Source organism: Callospermophilus lateralis, chromosome 8 (assembly GCF_048772815.1).
Source record: "Callospermophilus lateralis isolate mCalLat2 chromosome 8, mCalLat2.hap1, whole genome shotgun sequence".
Lineage (NCBI taxonomy): Eukaryota > Metazoa > Chordata > Mammalia > Rodentia > Sciuridae > Callospermophilus > Callospermophilus lateralis.
Window position 1 is genome coordinate 105,141,738 of NC_135312.1, and position 23,296 is coordinate 105,165,033.

The 23,296-nt window shown below is 31.2% G+C and overlaps 1 protein-coding gene across 3 annotated transcripts in view; it reads left to right on the top strand.

The window, feature by feature from the left end:
* The window catches only part of Fstl5 (follistatin like 5), a 722,640-nt gene that overhangs the window by 641,214 nt on the left and 58,130 nt on the right, over positions 1–23,296 (top strand). For all 3 annotated transcript variants that reach the window (XM_076864750.2, XM_076864751.2, XM_076864749.2), the window contains 2 exons: positions 10,403–10,510; positions 14,371–14,495. In XM_076864750.2, coding sequence (XP_076720865.1) covers positions 10,403–10,510; positions 14,371–14,495 — 233 coding nt within the window. The remainder of the gene's footprint in view (positions 1–10,402; positions 10,511–14,370; positions 14,496–23,296) is intronic.

Here is a 23,296-nt window from a genome sequence, read left to right on the forward strand (position 1 = left end):
AGTATACCATCAAATTAAAAAGCTTCTCTACATCAAAGAAAATTGTAAATATTATGAAGAAAGAGCCTACAGAATGGAAGAAAATATCTGCTAGCTACTCTTCTGACAGTAGATTAATATCCAGAATACTTAAAAAACTCAAAAAGCTTAACAACAAAAACAAAGAAACAAATAACCCATTCAAGAAATGGGCAAACTAAAAAGATATTTCTCAAAATAAGTAAAATGAATGGAAAATAAATATAGGAAAAATGTTCAATATCCCTTGCAATCTGGGGAAAGCAAATCAAAACTATACTGAGATTTCATTTCACTCTGCTCAAAATAACAATTGTCATAAATACAAATAATAATAAGCGTTGACAAGGATGTGAGAAAAAAAGTTACACTCATACATTGCTGGAGGGACTGCAAATTGGTGCAACCACTCTAAAAAACAGTATGAAGATTTGTCAAAAAAACTAAGAATGAAACCACCATATGACCCAAAATAACTATCATCAACATACTATATTGATATAGTATCACTATAATAAAAGGCACCAAAACTTAAGAGTAAGGTATTTCTTCTGGTTCTTTAGCACAGTAGGGTAACTATTGGTTTAAACAATCTGTTATGTATTTCAAAATGACTAGAAAATAAGATCATGAAATTCTTAAAATATTAAAGTTGAAGAGCTAGAAATGTTATTGTCCTATTTGATTATACCCATTGTATACATATATGAAGTACAACAAAGATGTACAAATATTATGTCTCAAACAAATTCAAGGAACAAAAACATTTGAAAAGTATTCAATGTGAAGAAAAGAACTTATAAGCACTGTCTTACAGAGAACAAAAGCTAATAAAAAATGTTCAAGTAAAAATCTTGCTAGTAAATTTCAAAAGCATGGAGGGAAAGAATAAATTTAAAAGAAAATATTTAAGCTAGAACATGTAACCCAAGAAGTAGAAAAACAATACTTTTACAACTGTACAGACTAAAAAGTGTTGAATCAAACAAGTATATTCTTGATAACTTAGAGTCAAAAGCTCTACCAAACTTTAAATCAACCATGCTACAGGCAATTTGATAAGATATGGTAATTTAAAAATGTGCATCTTCATTAACTTGGTGGTTGACTTTCTGTTTTGCTCTTTCCCCCTACTCAGGGAATAGGACTGTATTCCCAAATGTCCTGAAGGGTAGGTTTATATGTGCAACAATAATTCATTTATTTTCTATAGTCATATAAAATCAAACATTCTATTACAAGTGATAAATCTTAACCTTGTTTTGATACATCCTAGATCTCTCCCTAGTTTGTAAGCTTTATAACCTCATTTTGGGAAGCTGCCTTCTCTTTGGAGAACAGCAGGAACCAAAACCAATAAGTCAAATATTTTCCTATTGTACAAATAATGTGAGAAACACATTCTTGAAGCAAAAAATGCAGAGAACAGTAAAATATAGTAGGGATTGTTCATACCACTCTGGAGAAGTGTGAGATGTTGTTTATCATTACCCTTCCTTGTAATAAAAAGGGAAGAAAGGACTTAGAATTATGTGGACTACTGCGTACTTTATTAGGAAGAAGAAGAGTGAAATAACAGCCATAATGATAAAGGCTTACCTAAATTTTTATTTAGAGATCACCTTGGTGTTTGAAGTGAAATGTCTAATATATATACTTTCTGATATTTTTGAAACCTATTTTTTACTATAAATACCAACCTCAAATTTTAGATACCTGCCTAAATACACTAAAACATTTCTTGGTTTTAAAAATTAAAGTTTTGGTATTTTTGAATTTATCTACATTTTCCTTTTGATAAGCATGCATGATTTCAGCCTGTTCAACTCTTTAAAGAGTTTCATAACTCTACTATTGACTGGATGAAATAATACATCCTTATATTTGCTTTAACATTGCCTTAACAGTATGTGAATTTTAGTTCTCAAAAGTATGTGCTTAAAGATGAACTATAAATTCCCTAATGACTGTATGTCTATAATTTAATGAAGTACTTCAACTTTTATAATTATAAATTATTTTATGGTTTTTCATGGTTTTAAAAAATATAAAATGATATCTTTCACAAACATGTATCTTGGTTTATTAAGTAATCATCTTAGAAACTCAAATTATAAATCTATTTGAAGAAAGAATATTTATACCTAGTAAAAACTAGATAAAAAATATTTTTGACTCAAAGATTTTTTAATAATCAAGGATGCAACATAAAGTCATTGTGAATTGTAAGGTGGGAAGCTAATTTTGTAAAAATATAAGCACCTTTCTGAATTTGAGCACTTTTTTCAGATGAGGCCAAATTTGAAATTAGTCTTTTCTTAATAGGCAAATGTTTTACTTCCTTATTGTGTACTTCTGTTACGTTGTGGTTTCTAAGCTGCATATACTATATTGGGGCAACTAATGATCCTAATTATAATTAAAATTTAATTATTTAACGAAAACTATAGAAAAATTTGTTTTTCAAATTCAAGGTAAGTCTTATACTTAAAAGCTATACTATATTAAGTATAGCTTAATACTTCAGCTATTAAGTCATATTTCTGATATTTTCTTTTGCATTATTTGACTACATAGCCTGGTGTCAAATGCACATTTTTGGATTGCACATTTTAAGCTTAAAACTGCATTGCTGTATATTATTTTTTAAATGTCAAGTATTTTCTTGTCAGTGTACAATATTCCAGATTGTTCTTGGATTTTTGGCATTAGGGAAACATTTGTATATTTGTTTTTAGTAGATAACACCAATATCATTTTTATCTGAAGCTGAAAATTAAGGGTCACAATTTTTTAATATAATTTACAAACCTATTGCTTTAAATATCACATGATTCAAATTATTGTTTTCCTACTATTGAATTTCTTTTAACAATGACATACAAATGATGTTTTGCTACAGAAAAGATTAACTAGTAAACAACTGACCTCATTTTGTCTTCTATGGAGCAACATCAGTTTCCACTTGGATGCAGAAGTGGCTTTCTCAAACACCTCAGGAGTATTTTTAAGTATCATTGGCAGTCTCCTCTAGCCATTAGCACATTATCTTGAGAATCTACATCATTAGTTTAAATTAGGTTCACTTAATTAGCCAGCTGGTACTTTCCTTGTCAGACTGATAAACAAGCTGTGCTTCACTGTTCCTTCATGTCAAGTCTCAACCTCAATTCTGCATATCACTGTTGCTATTTTCAGTATTTCATCTTTAAAAATTTTAATAAAGCTGGTCCACAAACTGTGTACCATGTATTTTATAATTTTTGTATTTGTTGAAGTGCAACGAATGTATCTTCCTCAGGATACATTGATGGATTTGTACAACTGTGTGAACATAGGGATTATAAGGGAAATTAATGTTTACAGATCAGGAAAGGTATAAATAAATATCAGCCAATAAGTAAGACCTCCTAGTACATGTATATTGTGTCTGTAAACAATGCCTTGAAAATATTAGAGAAAATGCTATTATTTTATCTTTACAAACAATAACAAGTAAAAACCTTACTTTTAATCATTACACTTTGTAGTTTACTTTAACCCATTTTTACCAAAATGGAAGAAGAGATTGTTTCATTATGGTAATATAACATTCTCAAAATAGGTTTGCATGGGAAATTAAGAAATTTGGATTCTAGAATTGAATATATAGATCAATACTCTCAAGTACAATAATAAAATATTGCTATTTAAAAGATATTTCAGAAAATATTCAAAAACTCCATAGAACTTGAGATGATAGACGGGGCCTGACAATCTAAATATCATCAGTTCAAGAAAAGGGATAGTTTGCACACAAAACCTAGTACTGTTTTTATGTCAGGGAGAGAAATTTACAACATATAGTCCTGAACACTTTATTTAAATATGATGGGATCATTCAATGGTTTAAAACTAATCCCTTCATTTCTATTGTAATGGGGATACAAATCACCAGCTATGAGTAAGTTTTTTTTTATAGTCTTCTTAAGATAGTGTACAAACATTTTTTGTACCAGAATGATATTCATAGACAAATGTAAAGTATAGTACACCACAAATGATATTCAATCTAGTTTATTTTAAGGTAAAGATAAGCATATAGTTGATTTATATTTTCTAAAATCATATTCCTGAATACTGTTTCTTAACTAATATCATTTTTCCTGAATTAAATGAATGTTGAATGACAAAATAAAATTTTATGTAAGCCAATGTTCTCTAAAGCAGAGCAAGTGCCACATAAATGAGGTATAGCATTTGTTTATATTTCTTATTATCTTAGAAATTAAGAATAATTTCATTTTAGAAAACTTTAATATACAGATCAATCAATATTTGAGGCTGAATTCATCTTTATGTTGAATGGTCATTGTTAAACTCCAGGGCTGCAAAGCCTCTCATCCCAAAGAAAGAACTTAGGGGACTCAAAGGAGAGAGTTTAGATGTTTTGTTACTCATGTGCTGCTCAGTGATGGAAGGTGGGACAAAATGGCATTTCAGCCTGTGCTTATAAAGCAGGGGGAAATATGCACAGGATGGATTGCATGCCAATTGTGCACATGGGTTTCTTCAAATATTTTCTGAGTATATGACCACAACCAACGTTGTCAGGCTTTGATCCCACCTAAAGATTGGAGATAAGAGAAGTGGCCAGTTTCCCTCCTCCTTTCTCCTTCAACACATTTTGGGAATCCTTTCCCAAAGTTTTGTGTTCAATTCAGAAACATAAAGACTTCTCGTCATTGACTGTGTTAACCCCAATAGTTATATAATATAGTGTGGACACAAGCACCTCAATGGGAAAACGTGAATTTTGTAATACAGAGGGGTTAATATTGGTGTCTTTAGTCTTTTGTTCACTTTTATCTATACAAAGGAGGTAATTATAGTATGTACCCTCATAAAAGACTGTTATGGGGATTAAATTTTTAAAATACATACTTGTAAACACTAGAAAATTCTGGTATATAGTAAAATTGTTTTGTTATACAAAATAATTATAATAGTCTTAATAGTTGGAATAAGTTTTAGTGTCTAAGACAATTTCGTACTTTACTTTTCCAAGTTAAGTAAATTTAGGGGTTAGATATAAATGATTACCACTTATTAGGTATCACTGACCTAAACAAATATTAAAAGTCTGCCTTTTAAAAATCTAGAATCTATTGGATGGAGATAGACAAAAAGTACATATAATAAAATAAAATATACAATATGTCAGGCAACTGGCGAAAGTAAACTGGGAGAGCAAGGCCAAGTGGGATTGAGACTGAGATGGAGGGGGAAGTACACAGAGGTAAGTGTGGCTACAGGAGTGGTCACAGTGACCTTGAGTTCTGAGCAAAGATCTGGAGGAAACAGGCATCAGGATATCAGGAGAAGAGCTGCCCAGGGAAATGCTTCCAAAAGACAAAAGTGTGGCTTCTGTTCACATTGGGTAAATGTACAGGAGTCCAAGAACATCTACATCACAGACAGAGTGGGGAATCTAATAAGCAAGGAGGTCGAAGAAGACAGACCAGGGACTGTTGTATCAAGGTCAGATCTTCATTTTAAGGACCTATGGCCTATACTCTAAAGGAAATGATGGGATTCTGTAGTGTTTTGAGTTGATGAATGCCATAATTTGTGTAATGACTAATAGAAATCACTCTGACAAATCTGTTGTGAAAGACAAGGGAGTGTATACTTCGAAGCAAAAACCAGGTAATGAGATTAAAGATGATAGGTACTCTAATTATGAAAAAAGCAGGGGTGGTGTCACAAAACAGCCTTTGGATGACAGATATAACCCTATATATTTATAAATATGTATATATTTATATATACATATTATGTATGTGTATATATATATATATGAAAGAATGTGAGGTGTGGTTGAAAAAGATAAGTAATAATAATGAGAAGTTTTGAAATCCTTTTCACAAAATGTGAAAAATATTCAGATTATATTTTGACACAGAGGCTTGCAAGTTTTCTTGTAGCAAATATACTACTACTACTTAAAGTGTCAAAAATACTACTTGTCTACTGCAGAGAAGCGAATGTTCTAAATGTACTGATCCTTTAAATTTTGAAAGTGTTACAAATCTGAGGCTTTTCAGGAAACTGAGACAGTGTAGAGATACCCATTTAACCCCAACTTTGGAAACCAAGTGAGAAATATTTCAAATAAGCCACTCAGAGTAATACGCACGGATTTATTAGAAGGGATATGAAAGTGGGGATCAATCTCAAGTGGGAAACAATCTCAAGGGAAATAGTGGATCCTTTCAGAAAGGAGAGGGAGAGTGCACCACTCCTGCCCTTCAGTTTTATAGGAATCCCAGGGATGTTTCCAGAGAGGAAACAAGTCCACCTGCTGACTTCTGACTAACAGCAAGACGATATCAGAATTTTGAGTCCCCAACACCATGACAACTCTATATCACTTTGACCCATGCTCACAGGTTCTAATTGGAACATTGTTCTTACAGATGTTATGGTTATGGGGAATTATTCTTATCTCCCTGAGTTCCAGGATCTTGTCACAAGAACCACCACTTCAGGGTACCTTGGATTCTTTTTATTGGTGTTTCATTTTGAGCCTGCATTTCTCCTGCAGATAACAGGTAGTTTGCTGAGAAATGTAATGCATTTTGTTCACTTATGCCAGTCAAGACTGCAGGTAAATTGTTTCTCAACAGTGACAGTATGTGGGGGTCAGCACAATGGTACAATTTCCCCAACCTCATGTTCCCACTACTCACATCTGTCCATCCCCTATCAAGAATATAATAGGAGATATCTTGTAAAATTGAATTTCATGATTTATTACTTTCAAAAGCTGATGTTATAAGCAGGAAACTATTTGCTGTATTGACTGAAAATTGGGTTAAGAAAAGATTAACATGAAGGCAATCCTGTGGAAATATTTCTATCACTGTTTCTATCATTGTGATATATTCTGTTTCTGAAAGCCATGTAAATGATCCCTCTGTAAAAAATGTACTATTTTATATTTAAAAACTGATAAGCATGCTTTTTCCTAAGAATTAACATTTTTCAAAATACAATGTCATATTTCTTTTTATTATTCTGATCTGCTCCCCGCCTCTCGGTACTGATAAATTTTTATAACCAAACATTAAAATTACTAAATTTAATGGCAAACTCTTGAAATGCTGACACACAAAATATTTAAAACTTTTATAGATCTTTGATAAGACATTTTTCAATTTCTGAAGTTGTTTTGAAATTTTGATTGATATTTCCCTACTCTAAGTACATATCTTTTAATTTACCTGAAGGCAATTAATCATGGACTGCCTTCTGACACCTCCTGTAAAATACCCTCATAAATTAACTTTAAAAAAACAGTCTCTGTTTTCCCATTCATAAAAAAAAAAATCATACTTTAAGGCTCAAAGCATCACCTCTGTCCTTGTCCTTCATCCTGCATTATACTTCCTCTGAGTTTTTATAGTAATTGTTCTTTGTATTTTTTTTATGTTATAAGCCACATGGAGTTATTTTAAGTGCCTTTTATCTGTAAACTCTTCAAGCAGAGACTGTGTTTATTTACTTACTTTCCTAGGTTTCAGTTTCTTCATTAGCTAAATAATGGTATTTAATTTCTAAATCTTAAAGCATTAAAATGCTAACAGTCAAGAAAATAACTAGTTCCCTTAGTTTTTTTTTTTTTTTTCCAGGGTGCATGGGCTTCAGAAGTGCTGGGATGGAACCTAGGAACTTGAGCCTGTCTGCTCAGCCCTAGTTTTTCTAGCAGTAGCAGCAGTAATATAAGTAGTATATCAGTATTGCATAGAATTCAACAGGCACATCCTAAGGCTTGATGCACCTGTTGAATATTAACTACTATTTACTAACTCATGTAAAATTCAAAAAAACCTTTTGAAGTTGGTATTATTCTTTTTCTTTTTTTTGTATAAAAAAACCAAGCCAAAAAAAAATTTCAGTAACTTCTTAAGATATTGTATTGTAATTTTAAGATGTGGAGTTATGATAATCATCAGCTTCTGAACACAAGCTCATAAGCATATGCATACTGCCTTTCACTGATTCACTGTTAGGATTATATGCTTCTAGAGAGGAAACTGCATTTATTTGAACCTCCAGGAGTTTCTTTTAATCTCCCAAAAGAGAAAATCTCCAAAGAATGTTTTCTTATACAGGAGGTATAAATTGGAGGGCAATAGATCTTAACTTTTCAGGAATTAATCATTCTACCTGGAGGGAGGGACCTTCATGCATGGAGAGGTTCACATAGGTAAGGAGCACAGACTATCAAATTCTAGCAATTCTGACCATTGGCTAGATGACCACTGACAAGACTGAGCTTCAGCTTCTTTACACCATTAAATAAGAATTAACAATCTGTGGATTGTGATATACCCGTACAAAATAACACTATGAGAGGCTTGATGAAAAGAAAAATACCTGTACAGCTGGCAAACTAGAAATTTTCATTAGAAAATTCCTTGATACTTAAAGTAACTTCTAGACCTTTGCTCATTTTATCACTCTGTTCTTACCAGTGAATAACAATAAGCTTTTTGTTATTTTTGCTTTGTTTATATTAAGCTATTCAATCCTTAATATTTTCAAGACCTACTGATTATTCCATTTCAAAATGCATACAAAATAGGCTTTTATAATCACACCTAGATCAAGTCTAACACGTAAAGGAGATAATATGAAAATTCAAAGGAATTTTATTGCTTTGTCATTAGTGTAGTGATTGATGATAGCTCTTTTGCTATATATGTATTGAAATTATTGATTAGTGCATGAAAAAATTCAAATGAAACATCTGGCATTCATTCAAATACAATTAACAAAATATCAGGCAAACTATTCCTTAAGCAATAAAACATTTAATTATGTTAATATCATCAAGTCTAGGGATAATTGTCCAAGATTTGTCTCAAGGTTATTATCATGAATTCAATCTCCTTTTATTTTTCTTCTGCTTTACTTTTCTTTTGGCTTCTCCTCCTTAAACTTATTTTTTCAAAACCTCAAAATGACAATGAAACTTAAGACTTAATAGGCTTTGATGGTAACATTCAAAGCAGACAAAGGGAAAGCATGGTTCAAGGAGGCTCTTTCCAAGACCATGCGGGTTGATGAATTGTAATGTCACTCTCATAAATCTTGTATCATATTTTTACAATGCAGAAACTTTAATATGCCATGTAACTCTACTAGCCTCTGAAGAGACTGGAAAGCTTATTATCTGTCAAAGGGGAATGATGGAATTAGTTCTTGGTGTAAATTGGTGCTTACTAACACTGTAATATTTCTGCCCTGCTGATAAATCTCCAAAAAATATGTGCTTTGTTAGCCAGGAGAAAAAGTAAGAATATCAAAATAGAAATGTTTAAATATTTTTATTCCAAAAATTATTATTTTAAATAATCCAAAAATATTGAGCATTTTAAGTAAGCAAAATTAATGATAAGATTTTGAAGAGATGTATCAATTAGTGTTGACTTCCAATATTTTACTTAAGTTATAAGTTTCCATATGTCCAACTACAAATGTAATTTACCTTTTCTTAATCTACTGAGAAGAGCATTTCATTGTAAATTTGAACTTGGAAAATTTGCTAAGGATACTCAGCAGAGCTTTGAGAATAAATGCTTTCATTATTAGATAAAGTCTGTTTTATTAAATTCATTTTATGTTATTAGAAAAATATATAATTAAGTTAGAAAATATATAATTAAACAACTACAGGAAACTACTTTTAAAAAGTATTAGCTTATAAAAGAAATGGCTTGAAATTATGGTGAGTAAAATACCTTCCTGGCAGTAATTTGTTTCCTGGGAATTGTGTTTTAAGGAAATGTTTAATATAAACATTAGCAAAAAAAACATATTTGCCATACCACGTGTGGTTAAAAAAATGCTTCTTTTTCTTTCTGTGGTTTTGGATTTCTCATTAAGGAAATTAAATTAGGTAGTCAGTTATTAAAGTTACAACCATATATCAGATTTTTGACATTTTATATAGGGTCAAGTCCCATATTCAGGATAAATATGAAAAAACTCTGATAATATAAACATAGTTCTAACCTATATTCAACACTTGATTAAAATGAGCATATTAATCTTTTTTTATCTTGCATTTCTAAATGTCTTTGTTTGACTCACAATTTATGTAAGTAATGAATGAGTATAAGAGTATATAAAATTGTGCAAATAATGAACAAAAATGTATTTGAGTTAAGTATAATATCTCCAAATTAATCAAAAGGGGTCAGAATATTAGACAACTGTCAAACTAAATTTTTAATCTGACATCTAAATTCTTAGAATCATTCATCATTTTTGGCATAGTTTTAAACTAATAATTTAGTCTGAAAGTTATTCTTTGATTTACTCTTCTTTATTACAGGCAGTGAGCACAGATCCTGTCCCAGTTAAATTACACTATGACAAATCACATGATCAGGTTTGGGTCCTAAGCTGGGGTACCATGGAGAAGACCTCCCCAACACTACAGGTAAGTACATACCAGTATATTTGAGAAAACAGTGATTTCAAACTTTTAGGTAGCTCACTGGATAATGACCATTTGCCGATGCTACGCTTCCATCTTAAAAATGTAGTTTTAATCACAACTAGATCTTCATAGTAAAAAGGAAAAAAAAAAGTTGAGAGTTTTGAGGAAATCATGGGTCATTTCATTAGAGTCTATATTTATATAGAAAAAGAATAATCTATAGTGACAAAGTTGATGTTATTAGGAAAGTAAAAGTAAAAATTCAGTCTCCTTTTTGCTGCTGTAACAGAATTCCAAAGACTAGGTAATTTATAAAGCATAGAGGTTTATTTTGGTGCATGGTTCTCAAAGCTGGGAAGTCCAAGGATGGTGTCAGATTCATGGTAAAAAGCATCACATGAAGAGCTAGAGCATGCATATCAGAGAGGGATGATTTATAAACAAAGTCACTCCTTAATAACCAATTAATCTATGAATGGAATTCATCCATTTTTAATGGCTCAACCAATCACCTCCCAAAGTTCCCACCTCTCAACACTGCTGCATTAGGGTCCACCCAGTTTCCAACATATGAACATGAATTTTTGGAGGACACATTTAACCTGTAGCATTACCGTTTAAGTATTTCAGTGGTGCATGTAAGGTAGAGACCAAGAGGATTACAGTGCAAGAGCCTCAGAGCAGATCACCATTTTCTCCAAAAGTATGGTATTTTATTATATTAGACTGCATAATTTTTAATTGGGGGATATGCTGTGCTATAGTGGTGAGATTTGCTTCTGCTTTGAAGTTGTTTATGTGAGCACATCACAGATATAGAAAAAAATATGCATTGATCTTGACCCTTTAGTACAATCTTTAGATTTCTGGACTTACAAGTTTAAGAGGAAGCAGAGAGGAATTGGAAGAAATATTTAGCCCTGGCAACATGCTTTATACTATTTCTTAAATTACCTCGTGATTATACTTCTGCCTTGAATGTGCCTCTCCTTACAAGGCCCTAAATCATTAACCTTCAGTCATTTTTCAATGATGTATATTGAGTGCAATAGTTTTACTTCTAGTCTGTTTTCGCTGACACTATTTTTTTATGTTTCTGAGTTATTGTTAGTGTTACAGTATTTAACTCACAAATGACAGATCTCTTGAAATGAAATATTTTACTGAGCAATCATAATGATGGCTCATTTGATATTCACTGGAAATATATGACATATGAAACATCTGAAATACAGTATTTCAGTTATCTATTGTACAAATCAAACCACATCAAAATTTGTTGTCTTAAAGAGTGACACCCCTCATGATTCTGTGACATGACCAACTGCAGAGTTCTGGTGGTATGATCTAGGAGCACTAGTGTGGCTCCAGTTACCTCAGGGTCCAAAATGGGATCACCTCATGCCTATCACAAGGTTCTAGTGTTCATTTGGGTGCCTCCTGCATGCAATTTCTTATTCTTTAGACAAGGATTTTTACAGGACAATTGTTTCAAGTGATAAGAGTGGAAGCTACAGATCTAGTTAAGGTTTAGTTCATCAGAGTTCACATAAAAGAACTTCTGCACCATCCTTATTAATCAAAGCAAATCACACTACCTGCCAAAATTCAAGGAGATTGACACAATTTCATGAAGGAAAAAGGCATAATATTCTTACTGAATGACTGTCAGAATGTCCTATCAAAAAGATAAGTAGGATATACATATATATATATATATATATATACATATACATTTTATATACATATATTTATACACATATTTTCAATATACTATATTCTTCAGAATCAAACCTTGGTGAAAGCTACTTGGATAGGTTAACAACTTTCCAACTGTTATAGTAGTTACACACAATTGCTTAAGCAAACTTCTTTAATATTGTACACACTCAAAGGGGAAAAAAAGAGCTTTATAGAAGTCCTGTGTAACTTCCCACACATTTATTCAGCCATCTGAAAGTGTTTTTTAAAATTTTTCTCTGAATGCTTAAAACCATTGTCTCATATATATATATATATATATATATATATATATATATATATATATATATATGATTTTTAAAATATTAACTAAGTGACAGTCAAAGGTTAAGTCCCACCTAGAAATGTAAAATAAAATGTAGAAATTGAGAAGTACCATTCAAATAGTACATATAGAAACATATATAAACAAATAGGACATATTCTCTAGAACAGAGGATATTTTTTTTTTTCCTCAAGTAGTATGTTAGTGTTTATTTCTCAGCTATGTCAACATTAGCCATGTGTTAAGAGAAGGATGTTACCCTGCACATACTGTATAGTTGTACCAGGAGAAGAACCTGGAATTATATCTCTGAGTTTTGCTGGGGCTGCTGGCATAGGATAAATATTATTACTCTGGAATATATGAAAATCTTCTCCTAGGATGGGTAGGTAATTCAGTGCCCTAGAATGTCAGCATTTGGCTCAAATGAGATAAATCTCTAATCTCTCAGGAGCAATTTGCCATGAATAGCCTCCCAAGCATTTGTGTTATGCCATAATCCTTTAGCCAGATTTGCCAGTTCCTTTGCTCAGAAAAACCTGACTCTGCAGAAATGTCAAAATATACATGGATAATTGTCTCCCAACAGTATTATCAGAAAATATCCACAGAGGAAATGGGATTTAAGATGCATTTGAAAGGAGAAACAAATAGTCCTGTGGAGAAACTGAATTCACAAAATCAGAAGAAACATGGGCAACTCTTCATTTTGACTCCAGTGTTCCCTGTGATATTGTTAATAGACAGGGAAGGGAAATTGATGCTAGAACTAGGAGGGACCTTGTTTTGCCATAATACAGCATATCTTATAATGGTAACTACTGAATCATGAAGGCACAAAAGTATTATCTCAATGATGGATTTGGGTTAGGTAATGCTGTGTGATGAGTTCTGTGTGATAGGGGTACTGTGAATGAAAACACTGAAGGCACCTCTCCTTCAGCTTGGAATACTCAGTGAAAATAGCAGATATCCTCCTGCCAAAGTCCTTGGGAAAACACTGTGTGAAGCAAAATTTTAAATTTCTAAGTCACAAAGTCAACAATTTAAACATGGTGATCCTTCATTTAATGGACTATAAAATTTTAAGAGACAGCAATGAAAAGAAAAACTTTTTAATTAAAGCTTAGTTTAGTTGATTATTTTGAATTTATAGAAAGCAAAGTTAGAAAAAATGATGCTATGATTTTTTGAAAGTTAAAGTGTTTTATATGATTTTGGAGTTTTCATGCTTGTTTTGACAGTTTTGTTCTTATGGGAAGTATTTTGTCCTAATATCTGATTTGTAGCAGTTGTAGACTCACTTTTATTTTTCTCATAATAGCAAAGTTAAAATTTTTATAAAGTAGAGATTGCTTATATGTATATTTACAAACACGTAGCTCTTAATGATGGGCATGTTTTGAAAGCTGCAGAGTTATGTCTATTTCTTTCTCATTCACACAGTATAGAGTGTACTGACAAAAACTAAAATGGCTACAATGTTATTAGGCAATTTAATCTTAAGGGACTGTCTTTGTATTTGCAGTTTGTTGTTGATTGAAACTGTTATGTATGGCATAACTGTATTTTGTATTTTAAGCAGAAATTGCTCAAAACAAATATCTTTCTCCCCCCCCCCACTTATTTATAGAAACAAAGGTTTCCATATTGAAAATTAGAAAAACAATCACAAATTTCAATTTGCCTAACAATATGCTAATTATGAGGCAGGCAATAAAGATTCTATGCAAACACGTGTCAGAAAAAAGTATTTCATCTCTAAAAACATAGCAAAGTTCATAGTATTAAGAAAATGTATTGCCTAGATCTAAACATTGTGTAATCTGTTTAGGTAATAACCCTGGCCAGTGGGAATGTCCCTCACCACACCATTCATACTCAGCCAGTGGGAAAACAGTTTGACAGAGTGGATGACTTTTTCATTCCCACCACAACACTCATTATCACCCATATGAGGTAAGTGTTATGTTGAGTTTTTAGATTTCCAATTGTAGTAAGTCACATAAAATTATTTTTAAAATTAATTATAAAGTAAATACACAACTGGCTTTGTTATATCAGCTTGATGAAATTCTATTTATCAACATTAGTAATGAATTTCATGCCTAAGAAATGAATTTACAAATGCAATTATATTTCGTTATTTTTAACAATTTAAAAGCTAATATTTTCTATGTTTTCATTAGCATTTTTCTTAGGCTTTTGAAAAATATTGGCATTTCCTTAAAAATAAATAAATAATTTAAGTGATAGAATCACTTCTCAAATGGAGAGAATATTGATTTCAACTTTGTATTAGAGTTATAGTAATAGAAATCTATTCAAATTTTTTAGAACTATCTTCAATGAATATAATATTGTATAAAAGTATAGTAAGTTGATATGAAATGTTTACAGTCTGCTCTTTGATAAGACATGTCAGCGTTTTCTGTCTCTCCACATATTTACACGAAGAGAAAAAATAATATTAACCTCTAGTGATAACACCTCAAGTCTTCATAGTAGTGTTTAAATGGTTGGAGAGATGAAAGTATATTCTTTACATGCATGCAATAGGTTCAATGTGTGATTCTGCATTCTTAGTTGACATATTGTCAGATCTTTGCATCTCTTTAGACTCTAAATGACACAAATAGCTGGGCTGGAGTTGGAACTAATAATAATTAAAAACATCCAAATAATGTGAATAAATAGAAGGCACAATTCTAATTAGTTATACATACTGTGAAAAGATTTAAAATTATGCTTGAGGATTTTTAAACATCTTTATTCCTTTTAGGGATGAGCAGTGGCATAGTATGTGTTACATTTTTTATATGTATTTAATTTAGTGAGAATAAAAAATGAAATTATATCAATCTTACCTGCACAGGAATCTAATTTTAATGAACAGGGGAATCATCAAATTTCCTATTGCTTTTCAAAATAATTATCCCTATTACTATAGTGAATGGTAAGAGTAAAAATTAACATGCTTTTCCAAAAATAAACTTTTACATGTAAAGTATTTTTAACATCATGAAGATTCATTGTATATCAGGAACCTAAGCGATAGATACATGTTTTTCTCCTGCCAATTTCATGTAATATATTTCTAACCAAATTTAGCATGCATGTAAATTCGTGTCGCTGAGATTGAATTTTATGAACTGTGTTTTTCAGAATTTGGCACTACTTTCTGACTGCTGTTTTTGGTAGATATTTCCTTAGCAAGTCTGGAACACAATATGTGTTTAATTAATGTTAGATTCCTTCCTCTGAACTTGAATGTGCTTTTCTGATAGTTTGTAGCATCCTTATTTCAAATAATATGTATCTTCAATGTCTGAAAAGACCCTGTACAAGTGTTAGGATTTTATATCCTTAATACCTAAAAAAGTAATAGATAATTAATTGAAACTTCTCATAGTAATGGAAATAAAGAAGGAAGAAATTGCCACATTGTTTTCTCTAATCTGGTTTAGGAAAGAACTGTAGCTACTTCTAATGTACTGGATTTCCAGTGTTCAACATATTACTGGCTCTGTAGCAGGTTCTATTTCTAGAGCACATGATTTGTGTGGAACTGCTAAACAGCAGTAATAAGAATTTATATCTCCTGCCAGACAAATCTAACCCTGAATGCCGAAGCAGCACCATTTGTTATTGGCTGTGGTGACCTCAGCTATTTTAATTTCTTTACTTCTGAGGACTGGAAGAAAATAATGTTGGAGTATTAACTTTCTCCATCATAATTGTTGTGTAGCCTATCCATAATGTTTACAAGCACAGTGGTCTCTTTGTAATCAGTTATAATTTTGCTGAAAGTCTGTATGTTTATGTTTTTATTCTCATTTTTCATTCAGTTCTTTTATTTTTATTATTTTTTTTGAGGGGGGGGGGCTATAATCCTTAGGTTTCTTTAGCCTAGATTCTAAGGTAGATCAGAACTGAGGAATTAAGAAAATTCAAAAACGGGTATGATAATTTCCTTTACTATAGTAAAGACTACATTGTGTGTGAGTGGTGACTATGCTTGACTATAGTAATGACTTTCGTGTGTTTATGTGTGTGTGTGTGTGTGTGTGTGTGTGTCTTACAAACTGTGAACACATATATACATGTCTATATATGCATATACAAACTTTCTTGATATTTATATACATATATAAAACATAATCTCATACACCTTAAATATATGCAATAAAATGCCAAAATAATTTTATAGGCTTACATTAAACTTTGTTAAATATTTTATAAAAACTAATCAGTTCACAAAATTCAGGAAGTTCACCTTTTGAAAACATTTGAAACTCTCAACACTTCAAAACTTCTAAAAAAACAAACAAACAACAACAAAAAAAAAAACCCCACAAACTTTCTTAAAGTCCTAACTCGGGTTCTTTTTGAATTCCTTTAGGGATTGGAGTTTCAGGAAATTAATATTCATGCTCATAATACTGAGAATGAGGGCCTGGTGTTATTCATTCAGCTTCTCCACTGAACTGGGTCCCATTTCCTGAGTGATTCAGCCTAAAGCGTATGGTATTCCTGTTTTATACTACAGAGTAATAATTTATCAGTGAAAATACTCTGTTTTGATCTATGTAAACTGAAAGAAAAAACTTTTTTTTTTCTATCTTTGCCAATGAAATAAGATTATGTGACTCCTAGGCATGGGATAATCAGATATAGAAATTCCATACAATATTTGAGCTTAATCAAAATATTCCTCAAGGTATTATGTTCTAGACACTGGATCAAGCTTTAGTCCCTGAACTTTTATTTCCTGAAGAAGTTAAATTCAATGAAACTTCCTTGAAGATGAGAAAATGTATCATACTTCTGTCTCTTCAAAAGCTTCCATTATTTGTTGAGCTTTTGAAATGGACTGACTTAATATTGACTAAAAGTTTATTTTTATAAGATCAATAAAACAATGTAGAACATAATTTTACTACAAAAGAGTGTGAGTTGTTAATTTACTTCCTAATTATTCAAGGGAAATTTAAATAAGTTAAAAATAGGTTAATAACACAGAGATATTTATCCCAAATTATATTTATTTAAATCATTCTCTAATTTTATCCCTTTTTGTTTTTAAGTAAAAGTAAAATTTTATAGCTTATGATCTATTAATTCATATCAAAATAGTTTCATTGAGTATTTAACAAATAATGTAATTAGTAATTATTATGTAACATTAGTAATTCATTCCACATTTCAGTATTAGCTAGTCATTTTTAGAATTGCAGTTAGTAGAAAATTTCCTTTATAAACCTCCAACTTTGACAAGAAATTAACAAATTATGTACTATAGTTCTATAATTGAAGAGGTTATATAGTACAAATGGAATATATTTTGCACTGCAATGAGAAAAATTAATTGTAATGTGAAAAACAGAAGGCAAAATTAAAAGAGAAACTTAAAACTGAAGAGGTATGTAATCCTCCTAAGAATCAGTTGTGTTTACTTAATGTAGCAAACATTGAAATAAAAATTCATTATCTTTTTTAATCAAAGGTATTCTACAAATAAGAAAAATGTTTCATTATTCTATTCGTAATTTGTATTCCAAGAAGTAAATTATCATACAACCCTGTTGTCAAATTAAATGGAAATTATCATTTTGTGTAAATAGATATATTTGAATAGTATGGTAATTTCACTCCTCAAATGGTATGGCTAATGAATGGGAGCTTTAGTAATTCTTATTAGCAATCTTTTGAAATCAGTCAAAAAAAATTCAAAATAATTAAAAAATAAGTTCATTAGTTTTCAGAAACAGTTGTTATAATGCTTGTGTTAAACTTGAAAGCAACTAAATCTCATAAAGCATAGACATTTACATAATTGATTGTTTTATTTTTGGAACCACTCTAAAGAGAGAAAATTTTAAATGTCAATTTCTTGTTGTAGCAAGAGTAAACATTAGAGCTTGCTGTGCAGGTGCTCGTAGAGCTTGCATAAAAGAAATGAAAAAACAATAGGTCTACAAAAAATATGTCGTGTTACCATAGTTTCTTTTAAGGTCTACCAAAGAATTAGAGGGGTGAGGAAAACTGACAAAATAAAGGAAGCTGAGGAGACAACAGATAGCAGTGGGTGAGGGATGAAATTGTTTCATAATGCTTTCCTTTAAAAAAATCTTCAATAATTCTTCCTGAAAATGATATATTTTTGGTTGTCAGGGGATAAAAGTGAGATACACATGGAGGCCAATGTGGAGCAGAGCAGGGAAATGTGATAAAGCTTACTTCACAATAATAGAAAAGGCCAGAAAGAGTAATCTACAAGTGCAAGAATTAGCAGAAGGCTTTCTTAGGTGATTTTTATAAATGCAAAGCATGTTTAAAAGAAAATAACAGCAAGATATTTCACCTCACTAACATTTGCGCTGGATGGTGTTATCAGTGGAAATTCTTTGTGATTTATGTTGACTAAAATAATACTGTTGTTACAATTTAAAACAGGTACCATTGGATGGAAGAAAAAGATATTATTTATAGCTTGTCTTTGGAATCACTTGTAACTCATGCTTTTTTTCCTTTTCCTCTCTTATACCTCCAGATTAGAATTCAAGTAGAAACAAATTTAATTCCACTGGGCTGAGATATGCCAATGTCAATTGGCACAGAAGACGCTTACAGTAAATACAAGGAAGGGAGGATTTTTGAGTTGGGTGTCTAATCCCAGGACTAGTGCTATAAGTAGTCAGGAATAGTCACAACTAGGGTGTTGCTATTTGAGATGCTTTGAAGAGTTCGCCTTAAAACCATTGCTCCACTGCAATTTGATCATGTTTCCCTTTAATTTCAAATCACATATCCATGTCTTTGGGTTATATTTATATGGAAATAGATTTTTAAAGTGTTCCTATTTCTTGAGAGAGAGAATCAAGTAGATCAGTAAACCCCCCAGTGAGAAGGAGATCTCGTAAGCCAACACATTAATATCAAATCCTGAAAATGCCAGTTCCTACACTTTTCTTCTTCTCTGGACTTGACCTGTTAAGCAAAACAAGTGAACAAATAGACAACTACTGTTCAAAGTATTTTCTTATAACATTACTCCTGTCCCTTCTACATACCCCAAAACAATGTTGGTCTGGACCAAACACCTGAGATTGGGTTACGCTTCCAGTAGATGGGCTATAAAGGACAAGGGTAGCTGGAGGGCACTCCTTTAGGATCCCCAAAGTGTAAAAGTCCTTGCTGCCAAACAGGGCAGAAAGATACTGCATACTTATCTGGTCCCAGATCCATCATAGTCCTAGTACATCCAATGGCTATCGCTGCACTGCAAGTGATGCAGTAAACCCAGATAGGAAGCAGTATCGGACACTTCTCACACAGTCCAGAGACTATAGCACATTTTTTCTCTTATAAATTATAGCAAGGAAATGATTAAGAAGGGACTGGGTTTGATATATGTTTCCTTAAAGCTCCTTCAAGGGAAAAATAAACACTCTGTGAAAAGTGGAAGTTGAAGCAAAGTATATCATTCCCCTTCATATTTTATCAAATCTGTTAAAGCAAAAATTATATATATATATCACTAGCCATAAATCAAGACAACTCTACTGTTGCGACTTGATTCATGGATAGGCCAGGTGGATGGAAATACAATTTTAGCACTCAAAGTGTCTGTTTACATTGAAATTTTAGCACATCAGCAAGTGAAAATATCAGTTGTTCGAAGGTGTTTTTTTTTAAAGTATAATTCCAGGATACTAAGCATCAAAATTAGTTTAAAAAAAATTTTAAGATAAAAATTTATAAAAACTACAATTCATTGAAGTGCTTCCCCCGCCCCTTAACCTACTTTCATCTTTGTATGATAATTCAACTCACAAAGAAAAATTAATAAACAAAAAGAGTTCTAAATATTCCAGGAACCAAAATCTTTCTTTATGCTATAACAATTTTAATTTCTTCTTCAGTCTCTTGTCCATTCCAGACCAAAGTAAACTTTGGATTGACAAGATCTATTATCTCAGGGGATTCTTACATCTCAGAACCGGGTGCACTGGCTGGAAAAGAAAAGACGTTCATAAATAGTTTATTAAACAAAAAATACGCATACATTTTTATGTCTGGGTGCACATACAACTGCAAATCACTACTGGCAAACATGTCAATATTCTTATATGGGCTCAAAGCTCAGACTACCTAAACATTTGTTGACTTTTTCCATCTTATTTCTAAAGAAGTAAACACACTATACCCTTCAAGCTTTGATCTATGATACCATTCTTATTCTTTTCCATTATAGTTACTGGATTTGCTGTTATTTTAAGCAGTGTTTTCAACCTTCTTTAGCATATTAATGCAGCCCACACATTGAGTGTAAAATGATTAGAAACAGAAAAACACTGAGTGCTTGCAGAGAAATTGTGTATGCAAGTTGTTTGTTATCTTCATTACTTCTTGAATTAAAAAGCACCATCAACTTTACTTGTTAGTCTCTTCTCTGTATTAACATGGATCTTCTTTATCTGAGCCTTGTAAAAAAGAGTACAGTGCCCAAAGAGGATAAACCAAATAGACCAGCAAAACTTTCTATAGATTTTGTTAGTCAGATTAGTAGCTCTATTTGTTGTGGAATATTTTTGTTGTACATGAAAAAAAGTTGGATTTAAAGAGCACACTATTATTGAAATACAGAGATTTCAGTATTTTTAAAGGAAGCATTTTATACAGGTATTATTAGTAGACTCTAAGATCTAGGATTTAATATAGCCTTTAAGTAGACTCACTCAACAGCACTTTTTACTGAAGGAATCAATGGAGCACTAATAACATGTAATTTAGAAACACTTCACATTGAAGATCTGACTCTTGAGTTTTATTATGCAAAGTAAAATCACTCTTATTTCTTCTCTCAGAGGTCCTTAAGTTAACTCATCAAAGTGTTCAGTAAAACATAGAACCTTGTGTTTGACAGGAACTAGTATTCTACTTAAGAGACATCTGTAGTGTAAGTAAATAATAAATTTCTGATTATTTTTTCTCTTTCTCACATGATTTTGGTGTTGCCAAAAATGGTAAATCAAACTTATTTTACAGGTAAATTATTTGGTTGCAGACATCACTTGTTTCTGTTTGCTAAGCAGTGCAAATACCCTCAACTCATTTGAGATAAGGGAAGGAATATAGATGCTCTTCAATTTATGCTTAGTTTATTTCTCAATAAAACTTTGGTAAGTTGAAAATATCATAAATAAAAATTGTGTTTAATACACTCAAAACTATGGAATATCATAGCTTAGCAACACAGGGCACTGTAGCATGTTGGTTGTCTTACCCTTGTAAGCATGGCTGATTGGTAGCTGGGGCTCACTGATGTGTCTGACATCATGAGAATTTATCATAGCACCTGCAACTAGCCTAGAAAAAGATCAAAATTATAAAATTTAAAGGATGGTATTTCTACTGAATACATGTTGCTTTTGCACCATACTAAAGTTGGAAAATTTTAAGTCTAACCATGAGGAGTTAGGGAGCGCCTGTATATCAGAAGTTTAGATGTTTTGTAATTTGTATGTCGAAAAGGAAAAAACAGAACTCACTGTGAAAACTTGAACAATTTCTCATATGAATTTAATTCGCATGGTGTAAGGCCTATTTCATACTTGTGTTTATTAGAGTAGTTATAATATTATTAATCAAACATGAGAGTTTTAATAAGTTCTCATAAAATTTGTGTAAAGAAAAAGAACACACTGAAGTTCTAATTCTTTATATCATTAAGTGGATATATTTTTTTCTTTTTATGAAAAAGAGTACATGATGTACTTCACTATAGCATCTGATTATTTATGTTCATGAATTTTTTTCTTGAAGCAATTTTTATTTAAGTGTTAAATCTTAAAGGTTTGGATGTATAGCTCATTGATGGAGCACTTTCCTATCATGTATGGGACTCCAGATTATATCCCCAGGAATGAAAAAATAATAATTTAAAATACATATAAAACATATAAATACATATAAACACACACATATATATTTAAAATATATATATACATATATGTATATATACATATATATACATATAATACAGATTTTTTCTTGAATTCAAGATTTCTACTGTGGCTCAGAATAGCAATAGAATTAAATAATTTTTTTCTTTCAGAACACATGTGTAAATTAATGATAAAAATCAATAAAACATTTTGGAAAATTTCTATGGATAAGGCTATATGTTCATATACATATGTATATTTATACATATAAATTTAATTATATTTGACTATAAATGTAATATTTAATTAAATAAAAAATTAGTGTGATGGTGGTTGTGTATGGGGTGTCTTTGGATAGGCAAAATTGGAGGAATTTAGATCCAATGATTTGAAACTGTTAACTATTCATTGTGAATTCATTGTGAATTTAGTTGCTGTATTTTAATGCAATTATAAATCTGTGGATGTAGCCTCACTATATTTATCATGGAGAAAAAAAAATGTAAGTTATTTTGAGTCAATCAAGAATATTTAGACAAACGCATTCCTTTTTATCCTAAATGTCATTTCATTCAAGTATATTCACTTGTTAACATTTACTTGTAATGTTACAGTATTTTTATTTCTTGCTTCCCTTTTTGAAAAAACAATTAGGCAATAAAATGTCAGGTTTGGAGTTCTTAAGATTTGGTTAAAATAATTAAATACACGAAAATATGTCCATGAGCCTTTAAAATCAACTTATTAGGGTAAGTAATTCGTATGGAAAAATTGTCTATTAAATCTAACATGACATATATCATGAATAAA